The sequence below is a fragment of the Rhamphochromis longiceps genome, linkage group LG22 (assembly GCF_057381845.1).
Source record: "Rhamphochromis longiceps isolate RC_006_pf linkage group LG22, R_longiceps_female_GT1.1, whole genome shotgun sequence".
Classification (NCBI taxonomy): Eukaryota; Metazoa; Chordata; class Actinopteri; order Cichliformes; family Cichlidae; genus Rhamphochromis; species Rhamphochromis longiceps.
The window spans coordinates 22,981,075-23,005,337 of NC_140577.1; the positions used below are offsets into that span (position 1 = coordinate 22,981,075).

The window sequence follows — 24,263 nt, forward strand, 5'->3', positions numbered from 1 at the left end:
TTTCTCCTTCTTGTTTGTGTCAGGGTTATCTGCCATCGCAAACCTTTCTTTTCTTTTTCCATCTATAATGTTTCTACCGGTTCAAAGTTACAATTGCGTTTTTAGAACGCTATCCTCTGCAGTTACAGGGATTATTCAAAGTACTACACCGCGGGGAAAAGTTGGCAGTCAACAGAGTCGGAGTCAAATATGTTAATGCAAGATAATAATACCCTCTGCCAAAGAAATAAGAATAATTGTGAATGAGGACCTCTGTGATTTATGTTTCACATTACTGTACATCTTCGACCTTACCCGCCAGATATTTGATAATGCAAAGTAGACCAAAGTGCACAGTAAGTAAGAAAAATGTCTTTCAGAGAATGGAATTACAGCAAAGTGAAGTCTTAGATAGTTTTAATAAGCTTGTCTTGTAGAAATGTATAATCTATGCAATAGTCTAACGCATACCCTGTAAGGACGGTAAGTATGTACTAGGGTCATGTAGACCCCAACACGCATGTTGCTTTTCAATCTCAAGTGGAAGGGTGGCTGTCAAGAAGAGTTAGAGTGGTGTTATCGAGATATGAATCCAGTCTTAAAATATTTGGTTCTAATATTTATCATGTGTACAAAGACGCAGTGAGCGTCTATAATCATCTATAAAAAACGATGGAGGCTCTTTCATGGTTTGGGACTGCATTTCAGACATTAGTGTCCTTTCAAAAGTGATGGAAATCTCAACACATGTGCTACCATCAGACGTTGATTCACCATGCAATATGATCTGGAAAGTGTTTGATTGTCATGGGTTCATTTTAAGCATAACAGAGACCAAAAACACACTGCTAGTGCAGTAAAACAGACAACGGAGCACTATCGGTCATGGAATGGCCTCCCCAGAGCCCGAACCTCAACATTACTGAAGCAGTGTGGGATCATCTTAACAGAAAGAAGAACAAAAGGCAGCCAACATCCAATGAAAAGCTTTGAATGTCCTTCAGGAACCCTGGATAACTATTCCTGAAGACTACTTAAAGAAACTGTGAAATCTAGGCTTACAAGAAAGAAAACTTATAAGAAATCTTCCCTTAGAGACTTCAGGCTCTTTTTAATTATTAAATTATAAAAACTCTACTTTCGGCTGATATATTCTATATTTCCATGTATGTTTGTACATGTTTAAATAAATAGCTGAACCTATTTAATACTTTCCTAGCAAAATACAATTACATTCCTCCTACCTCCTGATTTAAGAAATATTCTCTCTCTTTAAGTCCCAACTCAAAACTCACTTGTTCAAAATAGCTTATCCCACATAACCTCTCCACTCTGCTATTTTAACTTTGTTTTATGTCTATGCTTTTATGATTGTGTAAACTGCTTGCTTTTATGTTGCTTTTATTATTCTACTGTGTACAGTGTCCTTGAGTGTTCTGAAAGGTGCTTACAAATAAATTGTATTATTATTTATTATTATTACATGCTGGTTGGTTCAAGATTTTTGCACAGTACTGTAGTAAGTCAGTCCTTTTTAGCTCAAAGTCCAGCATGATCTGTTCAGTTTGACTTGTGGTAACAAAGAGATTGAGACACATCAGGGCACCAGTATAAATCAAACAACAGGCTTTCAATTCTTGACTATAAATCAATCTTTAAGCCTAGATTTAACAAGCATGGTCACAAAGCAGATTTAATCCCACTGAAATGCACATGCAATCACAATGCAAATCACAACTAAATTTTAAAGGGATATAATGTGATCCATTTAAGCTCCGCAGATAAGGACTTTTCATGCTTTAATGTTGTTTACACCAAGTTCTGACCCTACTCTCCAAATGTGGCAGTAGAAATTGAAACTCATTAGACCAGGCAACATTTGTCCAATCTTCTGTCATCCAATTTTGTTAAGCCCATATGGATTGCAGCTTTAGTTTCTTGTTTTTAGCTGACAAGAGTGACACCCCGGTGTGCTACTGTATATGGTATGTGTTTTAAGATGCTCTTTACATACCTTGTTTGAAAAGAGTGTTTGTGTGAGTTACTGTTGTCTTTCTATCTGTTCCAATTAATCTGGCCATTCTCCTCTGATCTCTGGCATTAAGAAGACATCTTCACTCAGAGAACTGCTGCTCACTGGATATTTTCTCTTTTTCAGACCCTTCTCTTTAAATCTTACACATGGTTCTGCAAGAAATCTCAGCAGATCAGCAGTTTCTGAAAGACTCAGAACAGCCACATTCAGAGTGACTTATTTCACGTTTCTCTCCCGTTCTGATGGTCAGTTAAAACGTCAACAGGTCATCATGACCATGTCTAAATGCACTGATTTGCTGCCATATCATTCGTTGATTAGATATTTGTGCTAATTAGCAGTTGAACAGGTGTAGGTGTGTATGACCAACATCAGCAGTTGTGATTAGTTAACACATGGCAAAAGAGCTGCTATGAATTTGGTTGTTGTGTCTATATATTGCAGTTTAATCTGTAAACATTCATGTGTGAAACCTTTACATGCTGTAGTGGGGAAAAGTTGAATACAAAGCTAAAAATAAATGAATACATAAATAAAAGTAAATGTAGAAGAAGAAGACATAAAAACAAACCAAGAAAGCAGAAGGAAACAGCAAAGAAGAATCAAAATGAAAGAAACACAAAGGTTCTAGCACAAAGAGCACAGCAGCTGTCCTTCACGGCAGCCGAGAACAGCGGTCCGCCGGCTCCGCTCGCTCTCTCTCCCTCTCAGACAGGACCGGCGACAGAGTGTGGACACCAATTCATAATCCACCTCCGTCCCCTCCCTCCTTCCCTCCACCGTTCTGCACGGCCCCCCTCTTTTACAGCATCAGCATGACGAGGTTGCTATGGTAACAGCATCCCACTGCAGAGGCAAATGTGAGCAGTAATCGATCTTTTCGTGTGGCTGCATCATGTACATACATAACGCTGTTGTGAAACGCGTCACGGTGAAAAGCCAAGTTTGGTTTGGGGGCGTGTTGAGGGTGATATTCTATACGTGGCAACTGTAGCGAAAGAGAGGGAATAAAGACGATGAAGGCAGAGAGAGTGGTTATCAAATGTATCATGTATATGTCATGCAAGAGTAAAACAAACTTACATGTAAAAAGACCTTAAATACTAAGGAGTGTTGATTGAGTCCTATGTCATCTAATATATTGCATAACATGCAAATAAACGAAGATGAGGCTGGAGAGACAGAAGACTTTATCAACTATTCACTACCCCCCTGGATTTATGTGTTTAAAAGCTTTTTTTGGGGGGACACAGTAGCGATAAAAACCACTCCAACCTTTTTGACCATTGGAACCATTCAGCATACTATTTTAAACTTTCATTTGTTGAAACTTCATCAAACAGCAAACACTGATATTAAACCAGGTAAAAATGTTTAATATGTCACAGGATTGTAAGCATCGTCACTGTTACCATGTTACTTTAGCTCTAGGCAATGATTTGCCCAAATTCAGCCTCACAAAGCTTCTAGCATGGATGTGGACATGTTCTGTGGTATTTGTTACAAGTGCCACTTTCTTTACTGTAGTTTAATCATTTAGAGGCCACCAACTTGTCAGTATGTGTTATTTGGATAATCTGAAACTTTAAATTGTCCAGAGGTTCTGCTGTGCATTTAAATCTAAACTACCACAACATAATCATATTTCATTTATAATTATCAGCCCAAATCTACTGTTCTTATTGCTCACAAATCTTATTTATAAGATTTATAATCTTATTTTTATAAATAATTTCCTAAACACACATAAAATTCTGAAAATGCACTTTATGATTAATATGAAACAACTGGTATCAATAATTATTTCTTATTTAAACCTTACTGCCATAAAGGACCATTGAATTTAAATATTAACGAGAGATGTCACACCCATGCACACAATGCTGATGCAGTAACCACCACTTCAAATGATGACTTTGAAGTTAAGATGAAAGAACAGGGAGAAAAAAAAGTGGACAGCAAAACTATATTTGATTTCAGTGGCTGAATCTGGCTTCTACTATCCCTCTCGTGCATGGTGTTTCCCTCAGGCAACAAACCAAATGATATATTTTTGATTAATATATCAACAAGCCCCCCCAAGCTCTCAATAAGTTTGGTGGATTATATTTTTTTCCTCAAAAAACATTCAAATTCATACCATACAGGGCTAACAGTAACATGCAAGGCTTGGACAGCTGTAGGGAATTCAGGACTATTCAGCCTGAGGATAGCATCTGTGTAACAAATAAATACAAATATAAACTGTAGCTCTTTGTGTGGCAGTTCACCTGTCGATCCTATAAACCTGCAGTTATTTATTGACTTAAACAGCTGGAACAAACAAAGGGCATAATTCCACTAGAATTAAACTTATTCAAATTATGATATAATTACATTTTGATATTACCCCAATTTCTTTTGTAAATATGCAGTACATTAGGTGTGGGAACCATATATGCAACATAAACCCTAGTTAATTCCCCAGTGTTAGGCTCCATTAACAAGTGAGTCTCTGCAAATCAAGCATGAGAGCTGTGCTTTGCATTTGTCAGTTTTTATGGACCAGTGTTGATGCTGAAGTGTGGAATAAGCTTGGCAGCCCGTCACGCATGCTGGCCAAATTTTATTTTGCTTTATTCTTTTCATGCGTGCAGTGATCCAGTCAAAAGTGGACTGGCAGAAGTCGTGTACACACCTTCTTTCAGCTGCATCGACTTGGGAGAGATGCATAGTCTGTGATCCCAGAAGCACAGAAGTCTGAGGAAGCTGGCAGGAACATGGTGGGACGTTTGTCAGCGTACGCATCAGTGGTCAACTCCATCTCTGGATGGAATCATTTTGTGGATTTTTGATTTTTCTTTCTGTTTGCATTTAGCTTTAGTAACTGCATTCTGTGATGTGCTTATCCATTTCCACCAAAGTAAATGTCCATTCTGTTCAGCCATAAAAGTCATCAGTAGCAAAATGGCTGGTGGGTTAAACTTGGATGGGTTTTATTGCAGCAGGCTTTCAATTCTTAAGCAGAAAAACATAACAATGGATAATTTATATGTATTTGCAACATTTCTGTTTAATCTAGATGTTTAAATTTAATTAAATTTTTGCAAGTCCGAAGTTTGTTTTGTCTCCAGAGGATCCTTCTGCTTCCTGAGAAAAGAGGGGGATTAAATAACTAAGCTAAGTAATTCACGGAAGTGTATTTTCTGATAAAACTGAGTGATTCTGTCCTCTACAGCTACAGTCAAAAAAAAGTGCACCAAATTTGACAACAACAATGTCACTTGTATCTAAGTAAGTAAAATATAACCTTCATGCGTGCCTCTTACTGCTGGGATAGCAGACACTATGTGTTTAAATGTGGACCCAAGGTTTTCACCTTGCGGCTATGGTAACTTTACATATCATGTGTCAGGCAGAGGCAGAGGACAAAGTCCAGAAACACTGGCTTTGCAACAAACTCACAAGGGGCTGAAGCTTATCGCACATTGATCCTGTTAACATGCTTCCAGCCATGATGGCAAACACAGCTACACTGGCTTATTGTAAATGCACTGTACGGATGCAGCTGCTTAAACATGCTAAACCACTATCTGTAATTCATCAGTCCAGTGTGAGACATCCCTTCATCGATTGCGGTGTGATTGCAGCTCTGCAGCTTCGCTCAGAGTCTACTCAACTATAAATCCATCTAAATTCTCATCTTGTTATGGAACCGAGAGAGAAAAAGGCCATGGTAGAAGACAGAGGGAGAGGGGGTGGAGGGCAAAAAGACAGACCAAGCCACTCTGGTGTGGGAGTTGGAAGATTTGAAAATTATCTAATAAGAGAACGATATGGAGAAAGAAAAACAAAAAGGGCAATTTGAGATTGAGAATGTAAGTGCAGTGAAACCGCCAATTTGGCAGTTTGGACTTACACAGGGGCTCGTGTTGATTTTTGTGTACGTGGGTATACATTTGGAGGTGTGAAACCAAAAAAACAGTCAGCCTGTGGGGCTGAATCCATTTTGAAATGACCTTGAGTGCCCCCGTAGTCAGCCAGCCAGTGTCCTGCACCAACCAGATTCAGCTTCCCTCTTCATATCTGCTAGCTGAGAGAGTAAGAGGTGAGAGAGGAGAAGTAACAGAGTGAGAGATGGAGTGGGTCTGTCTGTCCAGTAGCTTATAAAAAGTCCATTATGGTGCGCTTCTATCAGTTTGGGCTCTCCCAGATGGACCCTGGAGTAAATGGACAGCACCAGAGAGCTATAAGCTCAGATTTGATGTACGGCTGAGAAATAGTTCTGTGTGTGCGCGCGTGTGTGTGTGTGCGTGTGTGTGCGATTTTGTGATTGTTTGATTGTACGTGTGCAGGAGAGTGTGTTTGGTCAGACGGCCCAACAAAAGAGCCAACGATAGCGACCAGCAAACATTTCTGTGCCACTACTATTTGTGCATTTCACTTAGTTAACACAGCTGTTTTACCATATTACAATAAGTCTCCCAGCCACACACACACACACACACACACACAAACATGAACATGCACACAGCCCTCCCAGCAGGCTTAAATCCCGGCTCAGTCTGACAAAGGAGCCTGTGGCTCTAACTGACTCTGGCCCAATCCCCTACCACTGCCTGCTGCTTTGTATGGCTCAAAACTGCTTTACTGCATGACGCTTATTTATCAGCTATATTTACTTCTGTTGTGCTGATGTGTGTGCGCGTGTGTCTCCGGGTGTGTACGTGCCACATCCTGGCCTGCATGGTCTTTGCTGTCATATCGCTCGTGTCTCCCTTCAGATGCAGCCAGAATGTCTCTATGCTGATGGGTGCCCACCAAGGGATGTGAATGGGATTTCAAGTTCTACATGCTACTTTATTAGCACTTTGAGGCTGAGATGAGATAGCAGCCGTGGGCAAAGAGGCAGATGAGAATGGTCAAGAGCCACTTGTTTTCTCTTCTTCTTAGCAGTTGGGTTCCAACTAGGCAAGCAAGTAAAGTGGTTATCCACAAATGACCAGCAAACCATAGACTTCTGGGAAACTTTTCTGCTTCTGCACATCCAAAAATACATAACTGCATTTTACGTTTGATTGACATAAGTTTGGCAAAAAGAAACATGATAACAGATGTTTATTGAAATTTATTGAAATTGTATTAATTTATTAGCACTTTGTTAGCGCACAGTCCAAAGCCAATGCTAAAAAAGCTTCAGTGCTAGCTGTGCTGTTAGCTCTACTAAGCATGTATCATGCTTAGTTTTACCACACATAAATGCATATATAATCCCTGCTCCCAACAGAAATCAGAAAGCTCATCCAAATGTGAAAAAAATCTGAAATGACTAACAGCTTGCTTTAAAAGCAGGCCGGAACTGCAGGAGCTAATGACCTGTGATTATTTGATCTATCTATTTGTTTACAAATTTTAACTATACGACTAGCGATTTGTTCATTGCCGTGTTTTTGCTCCACAGACAACATTAATGCACAGCTACGCTACAAATAAAATATCAGGTCTTAACCTGTGCTCCTAACCAATCAGAGGATTATCGACCCTACTAATGACTACAAGTGATACTGCCGGCTATACGTGGGAAACAGGTTCCCCTGACGATGAAGAGACAGCTAAAATTGTTTAGGGGAAATGTAAGGATAAAAGGCAATAAGACTATTTCATGAAGTGTGCAATGACGTGTCCATTAAAGTGCAGTTCAGAACATTAAACAATATTGTGTGGTTTGTAAAGGTCAGTACTCAGGGGTTTATCTATATTGATTTCTCCTTTCTATTGCAGTGGACTCCGCACTGGTGTCCATCTAAATCCTCTTGTGTGCTGCAGACCTGACGTAGAGAGAGAGAGAGAGAGAGAGAGAAGAGGAAGCGAGATAGAGAGAGCAAGAGAGAGTGCAATAACAAGAAAGAGAAAAATAGTCCTCCCTGGTCTTCAGCAGTTGGGGAAAAAAGTCTTTTTTTGGACACAGTTCACCTGATTCTGTTTATAATCTTTCTGAGTCCTTCACCCGCTCATTCCCTCCTTTTCTGCTTATACAGTGCTAAGCAGTAAGTTCAATATCACCAATCAGTCATGAGAACGATATAGCGCTAATGGCTCAGTGGTCACGAGCGAGAGATGCCCCCGCTTAATGGTCAACCCCATCGGATCTGTCAATTCCACGCTTCTCGTTTGTCGTATGTGTAGGCATCCATGTGTCATGATCCATGATCATGTGTAATATTTGTTTACACCCTCTTGAACTCCACTTCACCCTTCTCTCCTCCCCTCTTCCCTATCTATCAGTGAGCCAGCAGATAGTTTGGTATTTGAACGGGGAGTTTTGTTTAGGTAGCATAATTGGGAATTCAAACTTCAATCCGAGAGTTGAGAGAGTGAAATCCGATATTTGTGCTGTTAGCTGTGAGCTGCTGGCAAAAAATAGTCTTTGTAACCGGTAAAAACCCTTTTTATTGAGAATTATTTTTCATGTTTTTGTGCTTAGGTGCTCAGGTTAGAGGACTCGTTTGCTTGCCTTTTCACTTTGGTTACGGAAGAGTAGGAGGGTCTTTGGAAGTTTTTGTTTATTGTTTTGATCACCGCTCATCTCGCGGGGGGCCAAAGCTCATCTCACATCGATCCTTCTAACATGCTTCTAAATTCTCATCTTGTTATAGAACCGAGAGAGAAAAAGGCCACAGACAGAGGGAGAGGGGCTGTAAGGCAAAAAGACAGACTGTGAACCTCTGGTGTGGGAGTTGGAAGATTTGAAAATTAGAGAAGAACATGGAGGATGAAAAAAAAACATGATCATTTGAAATGTATGTGCAATGAAACAACGCCAGTTTGCCAGTTTGGGCGCAAATCGGGCCTCGTGTTGATTTGTGTGTGTGTGAGTTTATGTGCAGATAAACTGCTGTTCAGTATCTTGGACCTGGTTGACTCTTCCTTTGGTGTGGTGAAGAGTGGGAAGTCCCAAGTAATTTTGTGTGTAGGTTACCTCTTGACCAGGGACGTAGCACATGCTAATGCATTCTGGTTGCACGACGTTACATTTTGCCAGTTCTTCATTTACATGAAGCTGAAGTGTAGGCTGCTTCAAGGGAACTAGGGGTGTTGGGTCTACTACGCTACACCTCCGTTAACTTGTGAAAAACTCTAAAACTATCTGTTGTCAATGCAAAAGACAGGTACAGCAAAATCATAACTTATTTCTTGCATCACATGTGTTAAGAGTTCTCATAATGAAGGAAGGTTGGAGCAGCACATTGGTGTGGTGGTTATCAATGTTGCCTTAAAGCAAGAAGGTCCTGGCATCAATTCCAGCCTGGGGGCCTTTCTATGTGGAGTTTGCATGAGGGGCTCTCAGGCTTCCTCCCACAGTCCAAAGAGATGCATGGGGTTCATTAATTGGTGAGTCTAAGTGAGCGTGAATGGTTGTTTGTCTTGATGTGTTAGCCCTACAACAGATTGGTGATTTCTTCAGGGTGTACTCTGCCTCTTGGCCCATGACAGCTGGGACAGCCACCCACCTCCGGATAAGAATTGGATAAGCAGAAGAAGATGGATGAAGAAAGTTTGTAAGCGAGTCGCTATATTCATTTAGTTTTGAAGTCTGGGAGAAGACAGCCCGCAAGCGGCATGCACCAATCATAAGAAGAAGGAGAGGGACAGCAACTGTCAACCATCTATCATCACTTTCTAATGGCTTGTCCATCATGTGTCCAGTGCTAGGAAGCACAGCAACACTTCAGCACCCCAGTGGAAGCGCACCATGACTGTCTTGTTCACTCACTGGTTCACAAACTCGGTGACTCCTTGAACTTTGCCATGTCTCATTAAAATTCCATAGTTCGTTGTTGCCATATTTATTTTCAGTTCAGTTATACGTTTCTTTTTGTCTGCTTTCAGAACTGCACATGATTATTTGCAGCCAGCAGGTTGTAATGCAGTAATAGTAATAAATCACACAACAATAGTACATCAAAGATATTGAGGTGGCACATAACCCAGGTAGCTACCACAACTGAAACAAGGGAGTTGCAGTAGGCTAACATTAGTTTTTAAAAAAGAACTTACTTCCAGATGTTTCTTTAGGTTGAAGGTGGAGTCTTTTGACGCTGAGAGCAGCTTGTTTGCTGGCAAACAGAGTTTGCGTTGCACGGTCAGATTTCACCTATCCCTTTCTTCTTTAAATGTGAAGTGGTGTCGAAATTTCCAAGTAAGAAATGCATTCCTGCCCGTGGACTGATGGTTCTGTTGTGCTGGCTCCGTGTCCATTGTGTAACTGATGCCACCAACATTAACAGGACGCTTACGTTAGAGCCTCTTATTGTGTGTTTCCTTGGGTTTCCGGCAATGTGTGGAATTACCAAAATCTGAAAGGGGATAGCCTAACATATGAAAAAGGAAAAGACCGCAGTGTAATCCATTTATTTCAATAAATTAACTGTATTCTAATTATCACCTATTCCAGCGTTAACTGTAACGGAATAAAGTTACTCATATTTTCTATTTTAAATACGTAACACCGGTACATATATTCTGCTACTCCCCAACACTGTCTACACACCTTTTTTTCCCACATGCTCATCTTGCAACATCTTCATAACAGTGTCTTACATGAATGAACCAACTGTCACATAATTTTTTTTCATTGTCAAGCACTTTGTGATTTTTATCTATAAAAAGTGCTATAAATAAATTTTACTTCCCTACCTATGTCCAAAGAGACAAGTGGACAAACTAAAGGAAGACAAATCTGTGCATTGAGGGAAGCAAACTTGAGTGTACAGTCTCTGTAAAGAACTATACACTCAAGTAAGGTGATAAAGATTTTGAGACCTTACTCTTCTGTCCTGCTTCACTGACCTCGAGCACTTACTGGGCTTAATTTGCTCTGGACCAGGATTGGGCTCAAACTAACTCTACATACTTTCTGAAATACTTAAAGTTCAATTAAAAAAAATCTAGACTGTCCAGTTAAAGTGGTATGCATCGAGGCAGATGACTTGATTGTTTCCTGTTATAGAATATCATAGATCATTCAGCTTCACTCAGATTTTCTACCCTAAAGTCACTGATGAATGTGGGATGAGAACATATAGGGATGGGTGGCCTTAACAAACACACCTTCTTAACACACTTTGTTTAACTTGGCCAATTAATGTTGTAGAGTCTTTACCTTACAATATAAAGCACCACGAGGTGACTGTTTTTGTCATTTGTCACTATGTAAACAAAACTGAATTGAATTGGATGCAAATAATACGGAAACCACGGGTGCTTTCTTACCAACAACGGTGTCAGGTAGTGTAGACATTTTCTTCAACCCTTGCTGAATCTTTTGTCTCCCAGGCTGCAGTTTCAAGGAATCTAACAATGAGTCAAGCTTGAGCTTGAGAGTAAAACTAAAAGAGCAGTGAAAAAGCTACTTTTTGACGCCATATTTCAGCTAATGAATGCTGCTTGTTTAGGAGGATGACTAATCTTAGTGTAGCGTCAATGATGAGTACAGTCAATAAAGCCCAGGACTGTGGCAAAGCAAGCCATAAATTTCTGGGAGCACGATACGCTCGCTCAAGGTCTCACATTTTCCGTGTAAAATATGACTGTAAAACCTGCAGCTAAGTAAGTGGGCGTCCGTACCACGAGCTGACCCGAGAAAGATTGCGTAATGAAAACTCCTTCAAATCCCTGGGCATGCTGGCATGTGCATCTCCGTTCTGTGCTTGATTGTCTAATCTGATGCAATGCTGACATGTGATTTGTTTTTAAAGAAATGATTCAATTAGATGAAAATGAAATCTGTTAATTGTCTTATTAAATACTTTCCCGGTGCACCATTTGCTCATTTTAGTTTCTTTTAAAAGTAAACAAACAGACCACACATGTGCACAACAGTTATTTATTTTACCCACGGCTGTAACCTGCAACAGCGCAGACAGCACGTAAACAGGATTATTACTTTTTTTCCATTGATTTAAAAAAAAAGGTCTTTTGTTAAATGATCACGTTGAGAACAATGCAGAAAACGAGCAAACGGGTAAAGAGTTTTTCCCCCCCACCAAAGAGTTGATTCTCTAAAAGGCCAAATTAAAGGGCTGGTAGCAATGGGCGTTTGTGCAATCATGGCAGAGCCTCAACACACTTCCCAGGCATTCACACTTGCATGTGTGAGTGTGTGAGTGTGTGCGTGTGTGCCGGATAGGGAGGATATGCAACGTCTCTGTTTTTCCTTGGGTCAACTGCTTGATGGAGGCTAACGCGAGGAAATTTCACTTTTGCTCTCTGTAATCGAATACGCAGACACACAATCACATTCCGTGCAGATAATGTACCTTAGATACGCCACGTGTGTCAGCTCCTTTTCCATAAATGCAGCTGCTGCAAAAAAGATCCCATTGGGTAAGAAGAATCCAGATGGAGAAAAAAAAAGATCTGTGAAAGAAAAGATTGTTTCCCCCCGCCGAGGGAGTTGATTAAGACTTGCATTGGTGAAACTAAGCCTACAAATCCATTTGAACCAGACAGAACGGCCTGTACACATGCCTCCACGTTTCTACCAGCTGAGATGAAACTGACTTAGATATGTTGTGTGATTTCACTAACTCTCAGAGACCGACTTAATGCCATTTCCAGAAATGCTCACCGCTTATGTGAGATGTTCACATATTTGATAGATCAAGTCCCGCTGGTGCATTTTATATGTGTGTGTGGAGTCTCATCTCCAAGCCAGAACTTTTATTTACTTGGTTTGCTGCGCTGAACCATCAGCATGCGTTCAAAAGAAGATATACTTCTTCTTTTTTTTCATGTTTTCCCCTCCTAATGTTCCCCTCTAATGAGCCAGTTCAAATTTGCTTCCTCCTGATTTTCTGAGATTATACACTAGATTTGACAGTCTGTTATCTGTTACCGCGCTGCGTGTGCTAAAACGTCTCGTCATGTTCTTTAAATTTCCTGCTACAAGGACTAAGCCAAGGAAATGTAGGCGTTTGTACTTTTATTTTGCCAGAGTCGTGTTTTGGATGTACTTGAGCTTTCCTGTATTTTTTTTTTTACTTTTCCTGAACATAAAAGTGAAATGTGGATGGTGATGAGCGCTTATTTACGACAGCTTTTAAATTCAGGTTTGATTTGCCCATGCAACCCATGGAGCCCTCATATATTTTGAGCGGTACCATGTAATCAAAAGGAAGTTAAGATTAAAATGAAAAAAAAAAATGTCTGTTATTTTTTTCAGACCCGTATGATGACGACCTGAAGGTGAAGACCCAAAGACCACGATCAGCTGACCAGCCAGGTGTGTTTCAGGCACAAACAGGTGAGTATCATGAGTGTGCAATGGTGCCCAGAGCCTGGAACGAAAGAAGACAACCTGACCTTTACAGGCTCTACGTCCCACTGAAAATCCTCAGTTTTCTATAAAACAGTTTTATGAATAATTATGTAAGGTGTACCTTTTCCTTTTCGGTGAGCAAACCTAGGGCAGCTGCCACCTTTAATCATTCACTTGTGTGAGTTTGTGAAAGTGTGAAATTTTTGAGTCGGCGTGTGAAACTTGGAAAAAATGGAAAGGACTGGGAAAAAAAAAGAGTAAATTATTCAAAGACTGATCTATTAACCATGAGAATGTCACATGCATGTATGTATATATAATATAATACGAATCGGCCTTAAACATACAAGATATTCCATGTTGCATGCACATGCATTTCCATATTCATATATATGGCGTAGAGGAGGAAGTCCCTTAATAGGAGGGAAACCCCTGGGTCTATCTTGTCCTCATCCTACCCTGTCTACCCCTCCCCTTCCTTGCTTCTTCCCCCATTCTTCTAGTCCTCTAGGCATCTGTGATGAGCTTAAGCCCTGACTCACAGCATGTTAATGAAGATGTAATGCGATTAACGGACATGCAATTAATTTGATTTCCTTCTTTGCCATGTGATGACGCCTCCATCAAAGGACACGGCGCTCATAAACAATTTACAAAGAGAGAAGTGGAGGGACTTGGCTCCTCGTTTTCGCTTTCAAGGGCGTAGCTCAGTGGAACAATGGGACCCTCTCCACAGCTGCCTGGAGAACTCCAAATTAGACTCCATCAAGTCTAAACACCTAATCTCATATGGGTGCTTACAACACAGAGTCGAATATGTACACACACAAACACACACACACAGAATTGCTTTGAGACTTAAAGGCCTTTAGCGGTGAGATCATACGTGTTATCATAATTCCATTAATTAATTGAATCACCTTTAAAAAAAACTTTCCTGGAGCATGATCATCATCTTCATTAATATCCCGTCAAGATTTATTTACAATAACACTCTTAGTGTGAATAAGTAAAGAAAAAAAGCTACATCGTGTCACTTTCATCACCTGTCACACATTCCCAAAAGTTTCTTTTTTTACTCCTTGTTAATTGCATAGGTTACAATTTTGTTTGTCTTTTTTTGTTGTGATGTTGCACCAGTGTCACTGCTTTCCAAAAGCAGATTTTGATGGGGTTTTTTTTGTTTGTTTTTTTCATTTTTTTATGGTAAACAGAAGAGCAGAGGAATCCGAGAGCCGCTAAACAGCAATCAATAAAGCAAACATCTTTTAATGCTGGCGGTGCTTCTGTGAAAACTGGAAGCGAAAATATACTTGAAAATTGTCACACATCTCCAGTAATAGTTTCTGTCTGCTCCATTTGTTGGGACATTTTAGGACTCCGTTATAAAGCGAGGAATTTATTGTAATTACCCTTTATGGAAATCATTTTTCTTTTCCTTTTTTTGTTGGCTTTTTGCATTATGAGCCACTTTTACATAGCAGTATAAACTTTGAGCTGCAGAGCTGAGATCATCTTCTACCTCTTCCTCGTCTCTTTTCTGTTTAACCTGAGGAGACACCAGAATCATGACACTCCTACAGAGCAGGCAGGGGTTTTTTTGTAGAAAGTGGGGTGGCGTGGGGTTACCAAGACCACTTGGAAATTGGCTGAAAATTTCATACTGCCTCTATAAAAATGCATTTGGAGACTTCAGCAGTACATCCGTGTGAAGGCACCAAATTAAGCTGTGAGATAATAAAGTGCAGTCTTGTTACAAATGATCATTAAAAACACTGTGCGTATATAACTATCCTCTCCATGTTCATGTCCATCTTGCTCCTTAGGTGACCCAGCAGCGGAGGAATGGTCGCAGTGGAGTGTGTGTTCTCTGACATGTGGGCAGGGCTGGCAAGTGAGGACCCGATCGTGTGTTTCTTCTCCCTATGGGACACTGTGCAGCGGTGCCCTGCGGGAAACACGCATGTGCAACAACACGGCCTCTTGCCCAGGTGAACCCGGAATCACAGGCTCAGGTGCGTTAACCGGCTGCCTTTGACCAGCGCCTCATTCACTTCTCCTGACTGTTTTATTTTTGCTCACAGCGAGAATGCGGTGGGTTAATTCTTTCTCTGAGTGCCATTTGTCTGATGCTCAGCTTTACACAGTAGATAAACACGACATGGACTTCACACTATGACTTTTTATCTATTTTGAGTCTTTTTTTTGTACAAATGCTAGTAAAAAAAACTGGTTGGTGTCCTGTCTCTTCAGTGCCGCATACACCCACCGCCTTTGTTTGGTACAGCAAAAAATGTAGCTTTAACCCAACCTCACTCAACCATGTAGCGGTTTGTTTCTATTTTTCTTCCTTCTTTTCCTTTCACAAAAGTGTTAAGAAAACAGAAGAAAATAATGACAGTGTGAGGAAGGTAGGCAGTATACTCACAACACGGACACACACAAGGCCAAAACACATGTAACCGCGGTTTAGCTGAACAGAAGGAGAACGCCACTGTGTCATTTCAGTTCACAATGCAGGCAAAGCTGGAAGAGGGAGAAAGAGAAAAGGAGTTTCTGTGTGTGTGTGTGTGTGTGTGTGTGTGTGTGTGTGTGTGTGTGTGTGTGTGTGTGTGTGTGTGTGTGTGTGTGTGTGTGTGTGTGTGTGTTTGAGAAAGCGAGACAGACTGACAGCCTTGAGTTTGATGTCACCCAATCTATTAGACCTGCCACATCACTGAAGTTAATACTTCCTGGGCTCTCTATCTTTAGCTCTCCTCTGCTCTTCCACTCTTCATTTCTTTCCTTTCCCTTTTTCTTGTCTATATGTATCACCAAGTTGATCTTTCAGAGCATAATGAGCAGGCAAACTTTTGAAAATGTTTTAATTTTGCAGAGGAAACTAAGCCTGTCGAAGCAAATGTTGAACTCATTCTGTGCAAAATAATCTGTGCTCACATTTCAGTGGCAAGCAAGGAAAATGTTCAAAAGCTGAAGTACAAGCGAGGATTTCTTTCTCTTTTGTTTGTTTTTTCTTTACTTTCATTGAAATTGGTCTCATAATTTGCAGTGACACCTCCAAAATACCACTGAAATTACATTTTCATATGCGTACTACAAGAGTGGGTGGGTGCAGTCGGCTCTATCTGCTTTCTGCAAAACTGCAGCAATGAAATGAAGGCTTTGAGGTTTTTTCTTCTTTTTTTCCCTTTTTTTTAGCAACACAAAACTGCTCAATCAAGCTAGATGAAGTCACTGAAAGAATAAGTGTACACAGCTGCTGCTGAACAATGCCAATTCTGTTTTGCTTTGATTGCCAGGCTTTAATGTTGACTAGATGGAATTATGAATTTCTGCCTGTCCTGCATTGGTTTGATTTGCCTGATTAGAACAGAGGTGAAACCCTGTATGACCTGTATCTCTCTCGATGGCCCCTCTTGACGGCCCCTCCCCTAATCCACTGCTAATGCTGAGTGAAAAGTGTTGTGCCATACTGCAAATTTTGGTGTTGATCCCTTACCAACTAAATATCTTTTTTATTGAACACAATTCACTAGACTTCATACTGCGCTTACGAAGTACTGTCATTCTAGTATTTATCCTATACCCATACCAGTGTTGATAATGATACTATCGATACTGAGATCGAACTGCTGACTCTAACAAAAGTACAGTCAGCACACCCTCCTTTACTGTGTCGGGCATCCTCTCTCCACTGTAGCCAGTTTCTTTCTTTCTTTCTTTCCTTTTTATATAGATTTAGTTCCATGCTTAAGGCCGTCTGGGATGGTGTTCTGGAGGGGGGGTTTTGTTTAGGCCCATGCACAACAAGTGTACTATCCCAGGAAACGGGATTTGATACTGTCTGACATTTTTTTTATTTAATAAAAAACTATAATATTTGAAGTTACCATTTTTTAAAAATTAAAACTTAAATACGACTTACCACCTACATACAGTAATAGTAAGGGACACTATTCATGTTTTCTGGTCAGTACACTTCAGTTTACTGCTAGCTCATATTAGCATCGCTTTTACGTATACAGTGAAGGTAGCTAAATGAACCTAGCCGTAGTTGATAATAACAGATTCTAGCCTTTTACCCAAAGTTGACCACATAAAGTAAAGTACATTTTGGCCTTACTTAAGTTTGTTTTTTGTTTTAAGTTCAGTTCTTTTAGCTTTTTGTATGCATGTTCGTGAGAGCTTTATCAGTGACTCCTCTGTAAAGTATGTGGCACAGAATATACTACATGTGAGTAAAGACTCGGTGTTTACTGATGCATCCCAGACCCCCACTAGTTCCACCAATTCCAAAAAGAAAAAAGCCAGAGGAACATTTTTCCTCCCTGTCAGTGCATATGCTAATCTTGTTTTTATGCAAATTTGCCAGCCCGATTTGTATGTCTAAGTGCCTCATTTTCCATTCAGCGTCGATATTAATATCCTCAGCAGCTCCTTTGAAGGGATATTGGTTGCTGTGTTATGTTCCGTTTATTATTTCATTTTCCGCCGCTCCTCTGATGTTTTCTGACGTGGTTCTGGAGGGGTTTAGGGGCACTCCAGGGATCGCCTGAACGGGATCACACCAATTTAAAATAGATGGGGAATGTGGGGGTGGTAGCAAAAAGACATAAAAGTCTTTAATAAACTTTGTGTGATTGACTTAAAAAATTATATGTGTGTGTGTGTGTGTGTGTGTGTGTGTGTGTGTGTGTGTGTGTGTGTGTGGGTGGGTTTTTTTTTTTAAACTTTCCTTCTCTTCTTTTGTGGCGTAAAATCTACACTCTCGCTTGATTTGCTAATCTATTTACTTTTGGATTCAAGCTGATGTTTATGGCTTATGGCAGGCACACACATGCAAACACACAAATCAAGGATATAGTCAAGTGGAATTAAAGTGTGACTTCCTACTTTTCTCCTAAACAAGTTAGTTTGCTTTGCTTTTTTTAGTTGGTTTCCTTTTAAAAAAAAAGCATGAATTTTCCCTTCCAGACCTACTGCACAGAAAACAACAGCCAGTTGTGCCAAAATATGTAATGTATTTATGTATGTCATCTATTCAGTTCCATATACATTGACTTGCTTGTGCAAATATGCAAGACACACAAGTATAAGTGAAAACATGCGCACTTGGTTTTTCCCAGAGTGGCTTGAAATGGAGTGCAACGTGTAGACTTCAGTTGGTAGATGAGTTTGCCAGATTTCTGTCTTTCTTTCTTTTACCATTAATTTGTGTTTGGGTGTGGGTGTTGTATCAGTGTGGGTGGATATGTCTCTGGGCATATATCTATCTGCAACTGTGGAAGGCTGTGCAGTATGTGTGTGTATGTGTGTGACTGCAAAAGTTAGGGAACATCAAAGAAAAATAGCTCGGACAGAAAGCAAATGGAGTGAAAATGGACTTTTTTTATTTTTGGCTTAATTTTGGGTAAAACCCCTAAATTAAGGTGATACAGATAATCAATTTTAAATAATGGTCTTGCTCATGACAAAGCAAACTAGTTGGTAATTGGCATCACAAATTACATTTTCTTTTTTGTTTCTTTTTGTGGAATATGCAATGAAGTATAAGGATTTCGTGCCCCAAAGCATGCAAAGTGAAGTAGTACTCCCTACTCGTGTTCTGTTTAGCTATTGCTCATTTACCATAGATTCACTGACATTTAAAACATGAAGTGGAACAACATTGTGAATAAAGTATGTCCGGGTCAGTGCGCTGTCAAATGCAGCAACACTGCTTCCAGTAATCATTCAAGCAAGAAACTTAACGGGGTGTAGTCATGGTCTCATATCAGGCTTACAGCACAAACTTCACACATGTGCGCACATTCATACATATGTTTAAATAATGCATCCATGCGGTCCTCTGACAATAGATGAGATTGCTGGTAATTATGGTAATCCATAAGGACATTATGTGATGCATATGTCTAATTACACCATATGCATTGCAAAAATAGAAATGGGAAAATTAAAAGTTGATATCTCAATACAACACACAGCACTGTATGTGTAAACTGGAAAGAGTTTAAGGACATCTTTAGAAAACATGCATCTTTATTACCCATAAGCTCATTATGGTTTCTTGTGTGATTGTGTACTTGTGCATAACCATGCATGTGCAAGCTTGCTTGCATTTGCATCAGAAATGTGGGGCAGCATGAGCAAGTCTGTTGCTTTATTTCCAGTCTTTTTTTTAGCTCCCAAAATGGAGCTCACGCAGTTCATGATTTTTTTTTGCCAGATGTTATGAGGCAAACAGACATGACACACTGTTGTTTGATCTCAGATCAGTGTATTATTTCATACCTTTTATTTCAGCTTTATTTCAGCTGCTGCAAATATGTTCCTTTGCACTTCCCTCTGTGACTGCAACATAGCAAAAAGGTCCCCTTTAAAGCCCTTAGTTAAACTAAAAGATGTTATGTATTTCAGCAATTTGGCCTGTGTTGCTTTGCTTATGATTCAAAATACCTCAAAATATAATTGGTCAGGTGTTTAATACTTTCATCAGCCAGTTTGTGAGGATATTTCATCATGGTTTTTTGTTGTTGTTGTTGTCCTCATTTCCAAATTACTTTTTTTCTTTTATTGTATTTTTGTCCCAAAGCTGATTGAAGCTTGTTTTTAGGGGCCAGTTGATTGGTGTTGCATGGTCAGACTTCAGATACACTTGTACTGAATTTGACAGCTGGAGATTCAATTCTAATGAATAAATCATGTTTAACAAGCAATCCCATGTTGTTGTAGATGAAGATAGCAAGTAACAGCACAGAGCATTGTATTATGTTCTGCAGTCTAAAAATATATTAAATGCTGGTTAGATGTTACTCATATTAGCAAAATATATTCCATTCAATGTTTTGATAGTAAGGGGTTGCATGATTATTGATACAGAAATAGATCCCATGCCATACTTTACCTTTGAAATCAGTGACTACAAATTGCAAATTAATCACAAAATTCACTTTCGACTCCAAAAAATCGAAAATGTATTTCAGAGGAAAATAAATAATACTGGGAATGGCTCAGAAGTCCCAATAATATTCAGTCCAAACACATCCAGTTCCAAATACTGTGCAAAACCCACTCATCATTTCTTTATATTTCGCTTCTAAGGAGCCAGAATTTCCAATAATGTTTTCAAATGGCTCTTGAGCAGTAGGATGTCTGAAGGTCTTTCAAAGTTTTTTTTTGGCCATTACTTGGTTTTTTATTCATTTTTGGTGAATTACTTGTACCTGAGCATTTTCAGATGAATGTTGTTTGTTATGCAACTTAACACTGACCCATGGATAACTTAAACACAAAAAAGGCATCTACTAACTCGAAGGATGAATCAGTGTTGTGTCTACACATCAACAGCCCAATTGCACATGACAATCGTACCTTTAGGCAATTTGTTGCCTTTTGCTTGTTTCATAGATAAAGAAATTGGAATAAATATTTGCAACAGGTAGCGGGTAACAAAGTGTGACAGGCATAATTTGTATACCTGTAAATCTGACATAGGTTGCCATGGTGTGCAGTGTAGCCCCAAACAAACAAAAAACAAAACAATCAAACAGAAATAGTATTTGCATCAGATGAACAGTATATGAAAGTTATGTCGTTAAGAAAAAAAAAATCAAGGAAAGTTTTGACACAGGACTTAAAAGATACATCTGGTCCTTCAGTTGGTTCACCAAAGCCTCATCAGAAATGAAACATGTTAAAGATGTTCATGTATTAGTTCATATACTAATAAACTGTGACTGGAAAGTGCGGTGCATTGTGCTGTGCATTATGAATGAATGACTGCTGGTCCAAATTTTACCACAACCACTTTAGTGAGACTTAAAATCTAAAATAACAAAACCATAAATTATCCATTTTATTCTGCTTATCCGAATTTGGGCCGTGGGAGTAGCAGCCTAGGCAACGAAGCCCAGATGTCCCTTTTGCCACCTCCTCAGGCTACTTGGGGGAAACACAGAGGAATTAGATGTAATCTCTCCAGCAGGTCTACCCCGTGTCCTCCTCCCGGTAGGACATGCCAGTTTAGAACACCTTACCCAAGAGGCACCCACCTGAGCTGGCTCTCTTCGATGTGGAAAAGCAGCAGCTCAACTCTGAGCCCCTCTTGAATGAGTGAACTTCTCTCCTCATTGCTAAAGGAAAGCCCATCCACCCCTCGGAGAAAGCTAATTTCCATCGCTTTTATCTGCAGTCTTGTTCTTTCGTCTTTAAAGAAAAATGATAGTGTCAACAACAAAGATCAGGCTGAGATTAGCAGATTTATGGGGTTCCTCAGCAATGATGCTTCATCTGGTGCCAGATGGCTACATAACATTTAGGGCATAATAATTTACGTACATTGGGCATCAATTTAAATTTAAAACATTTAAATTAAATGACTGCTATGTTAGGTACCGACTAGTGACAATAGCAATGATTAAGTCTAGTGGACTAGTCATGGACATCCCTACTGCTAACAATTGAATACATTGACATTAGGTTAATGTTTACATTAGACTATTTGATGTATTTAGCTTCACAATTTACTAAATGCCTCTGATGAGTGTGAAGATCATTCTCAGGTGTTTTTAAAGCTGTACAGAAGTACTCAGTTCAAATAACTGTTTGTGCTTTTTTGTTTTGTTTTTTATTTGTATACCAGCCCATTAGATAAGAGTTTCATAGCTACATAGCTAAAATACCGGAATGACTGTGTGTGTAATTTTCAGGCATCAAGTTTCTTCATCACACTTGTGTAAGTTGCCTCTTGGACCAGGATTGGCTTGTAGTGCTTGTAACTACTTGTAATGTCACAAATCCTGCTCATGGGTACTCCCTTTAAACTCTGATATTTGGTGAGCATAAATAAACTTTCAAAGATAAATTGCAAAGCAGACTTTCAATGTCAGCTGTGCACATACATCATTCATTACATCGAAGCTCCAACATCCAAGAGAAGTAATATTTACCAGAACCCAGTCATGCAACTTGTCAACAAGGACCACTAATGAGCTTACTTTAAAAAGAACATGTCATTAAATTTGCAGCAAGAGAAGCACAAATGCTTACCAATGCTCTTTCCCGCTCATGTATCGTATATGTATTTTATAGGGCAGCTTAAAGACATAGTAACACCATGTTTTTTTTCTTCTAAATTTAAGAACTATTAACAGCTTTCCATATCTCTCATACTTTTTAATACCACCATCTTCTCCCTCCCTCTCTCTCAGCCTTCTACTCTTCCTCTAAGCCATCGTTCACAGACGAGGCTTAATTATTTATCGGCATGATTTATTTAGCTTTGCTCAACACAGGACCAGCAATCTTCATCCTGCTGTCTCCAACTTTCTCGTCCTCCCTTCTCTGTCCCTCCCCTCCTCATCTCCTGCTTTCCATCTCTCTCCAGCATCGGTTCCTCTCTCTTTCTTCTGGCTCTTTCAACACAGTTTAATCTCCTCTCACTGAACATTTCAAAATAACCTCATTTTCTTGGACTCATTTCCTACTTCGTATTCACCCAAACTTTGTGAGTCTCCAATCGTCTTTGCGTGTTCTTTCAATTTTTCTTATCATCTCCCACGTTTTTCATGTTCACCTGTTCTTATTCTCTTCCTTTTAATCAGGCCTGAAATTGATCTTTTCCTTCTTTGGAGCCTTCACTTTCTGTGTATTCTTTTTTTTCCCCATAATATCCATCATTCCATTATTATTCCCTCTAGTTTTAGGTGAGACATCTCGAAATGGTTTTAGTAATTAAATTTTGTGAATGTGTATGTGTGAAAGTGTGTGTCTTTTCTCTGACATGGCAGGTTCTAGGACTTTGGTCCAACTTCACTGTTTCTTTATTCTGTCTTTATTTATTTTGTTAAAACGCGCGATGGAGTGCAATAAAGAGAAAACATGAGGAAGGAAAAATGGGGATAAAAGAAAAGCTTTTTAATGCTTGGGTGACTAAACCTTTAGGAAAAAGCATACACCATTTATTTCCTTGTCTTGATTCGAGCTGCATGACTTCAAATACCAGTGTCCATTCCTAACTTTCATTTGTTCATATTAGTAACATGTAAGTGCTGTTTCATACTCAGTCTGTCTTTTCCTTTGTAATTGGGTGGGTTTCCTGGAGGTCATAAGGTCACCTCCTTTGTGTTTTTTCTTCTTCTTGTTTTAAAGGAATGTGCTCATCATTTAATCTCTCGTTTTTCTCATTCTCAAACCCTCCTGCCTGCAATGGGATGCTCCACTCCTTCTCCTTCCTTTCCTCTCTCAACCCTCATCCCCATGTCGTGTCTTTTTGTGCGTCATGTTTGTGGGTGTTCGCAGTGCATGGGCTGTGGGAGGAATGGTCGTCATGGAGTCTGTGCTCTGTGACCTGTGGGCGGGGCTCCAGGACACGAACCAGGAAGTGCATGGACGGCAGCGGGGCTGTAGCTTGTGGACGGCCTGAGGTTCAGACCAAACTCTGCAACATAGCAGTGTGTCCTGGTTAGTACCATCCCCATTAACATGATACACCAAGACTCTCTCTCTCTCTTGCTGTATTAAACTTGACATTTTTTGCCTCTTCAAAGTTGCAAAAGTAGAACATTACCACATCACTGTCATAGCTCCTGAATTTCCATCCACTTGCCTGCATAGTTCATGTTCGTCTAACTGACCAAATGTCTCTCTTCGATTAAATCAAGCCAAAGTCTGCTTTGACATCATCAAAGCTTCTGAATGGGAACAAACTGTTCAACTGTGATAGCACTGTGGATTTGTGGAGGCAATGTGTTTGTATTAGTTGACCACTTTGATTCAAAGTAAAGTATCTCAGCTACTCAAAATACTGAATGGATCTTTCTGGCATTTTGTGTCCTTGACTTTGGTGATTGGTTTTTTTTCTCTGGAATTCCACCAAGCCTCGAGTGACAGTTGTGGTCTTGAATAAAACATCTTTACAAATCTTAAATGGAATATCCTGAAATTTGGTGC

At 39.8% G+C, this 24,263-nt stretch overlaps 1 protein-coding gene across 1 annotated transcript in view; it reads left to right on the forward strand.

Annotated features, from left to right (window-relative positions):
* adgrb2 (adhesion G protein-coupled receptor B2) overlaps positions 1-24,263 on the forward strand; it is a 257,215-nt gene that overhangs the window by 104,802 nt on the left and 128,150 nt on the right. The window contains exons 3-5 of the mRNA XM_085395366.1: positions 13,218-13,298; positions 15,140-15,328; positions 23,613-23,774. Of these exons, the coding sequence (XP_085251492.1) occupies positions 13,218-13,298; positions 15,140-15,328; positions 23,613-23,774 (432 nt within the window). The remainder of the gene's footprint in view (positions 1-13,217; positions 13,299-15,139; positions 15,329-23,612; positions 23,775-24,263) is intronic.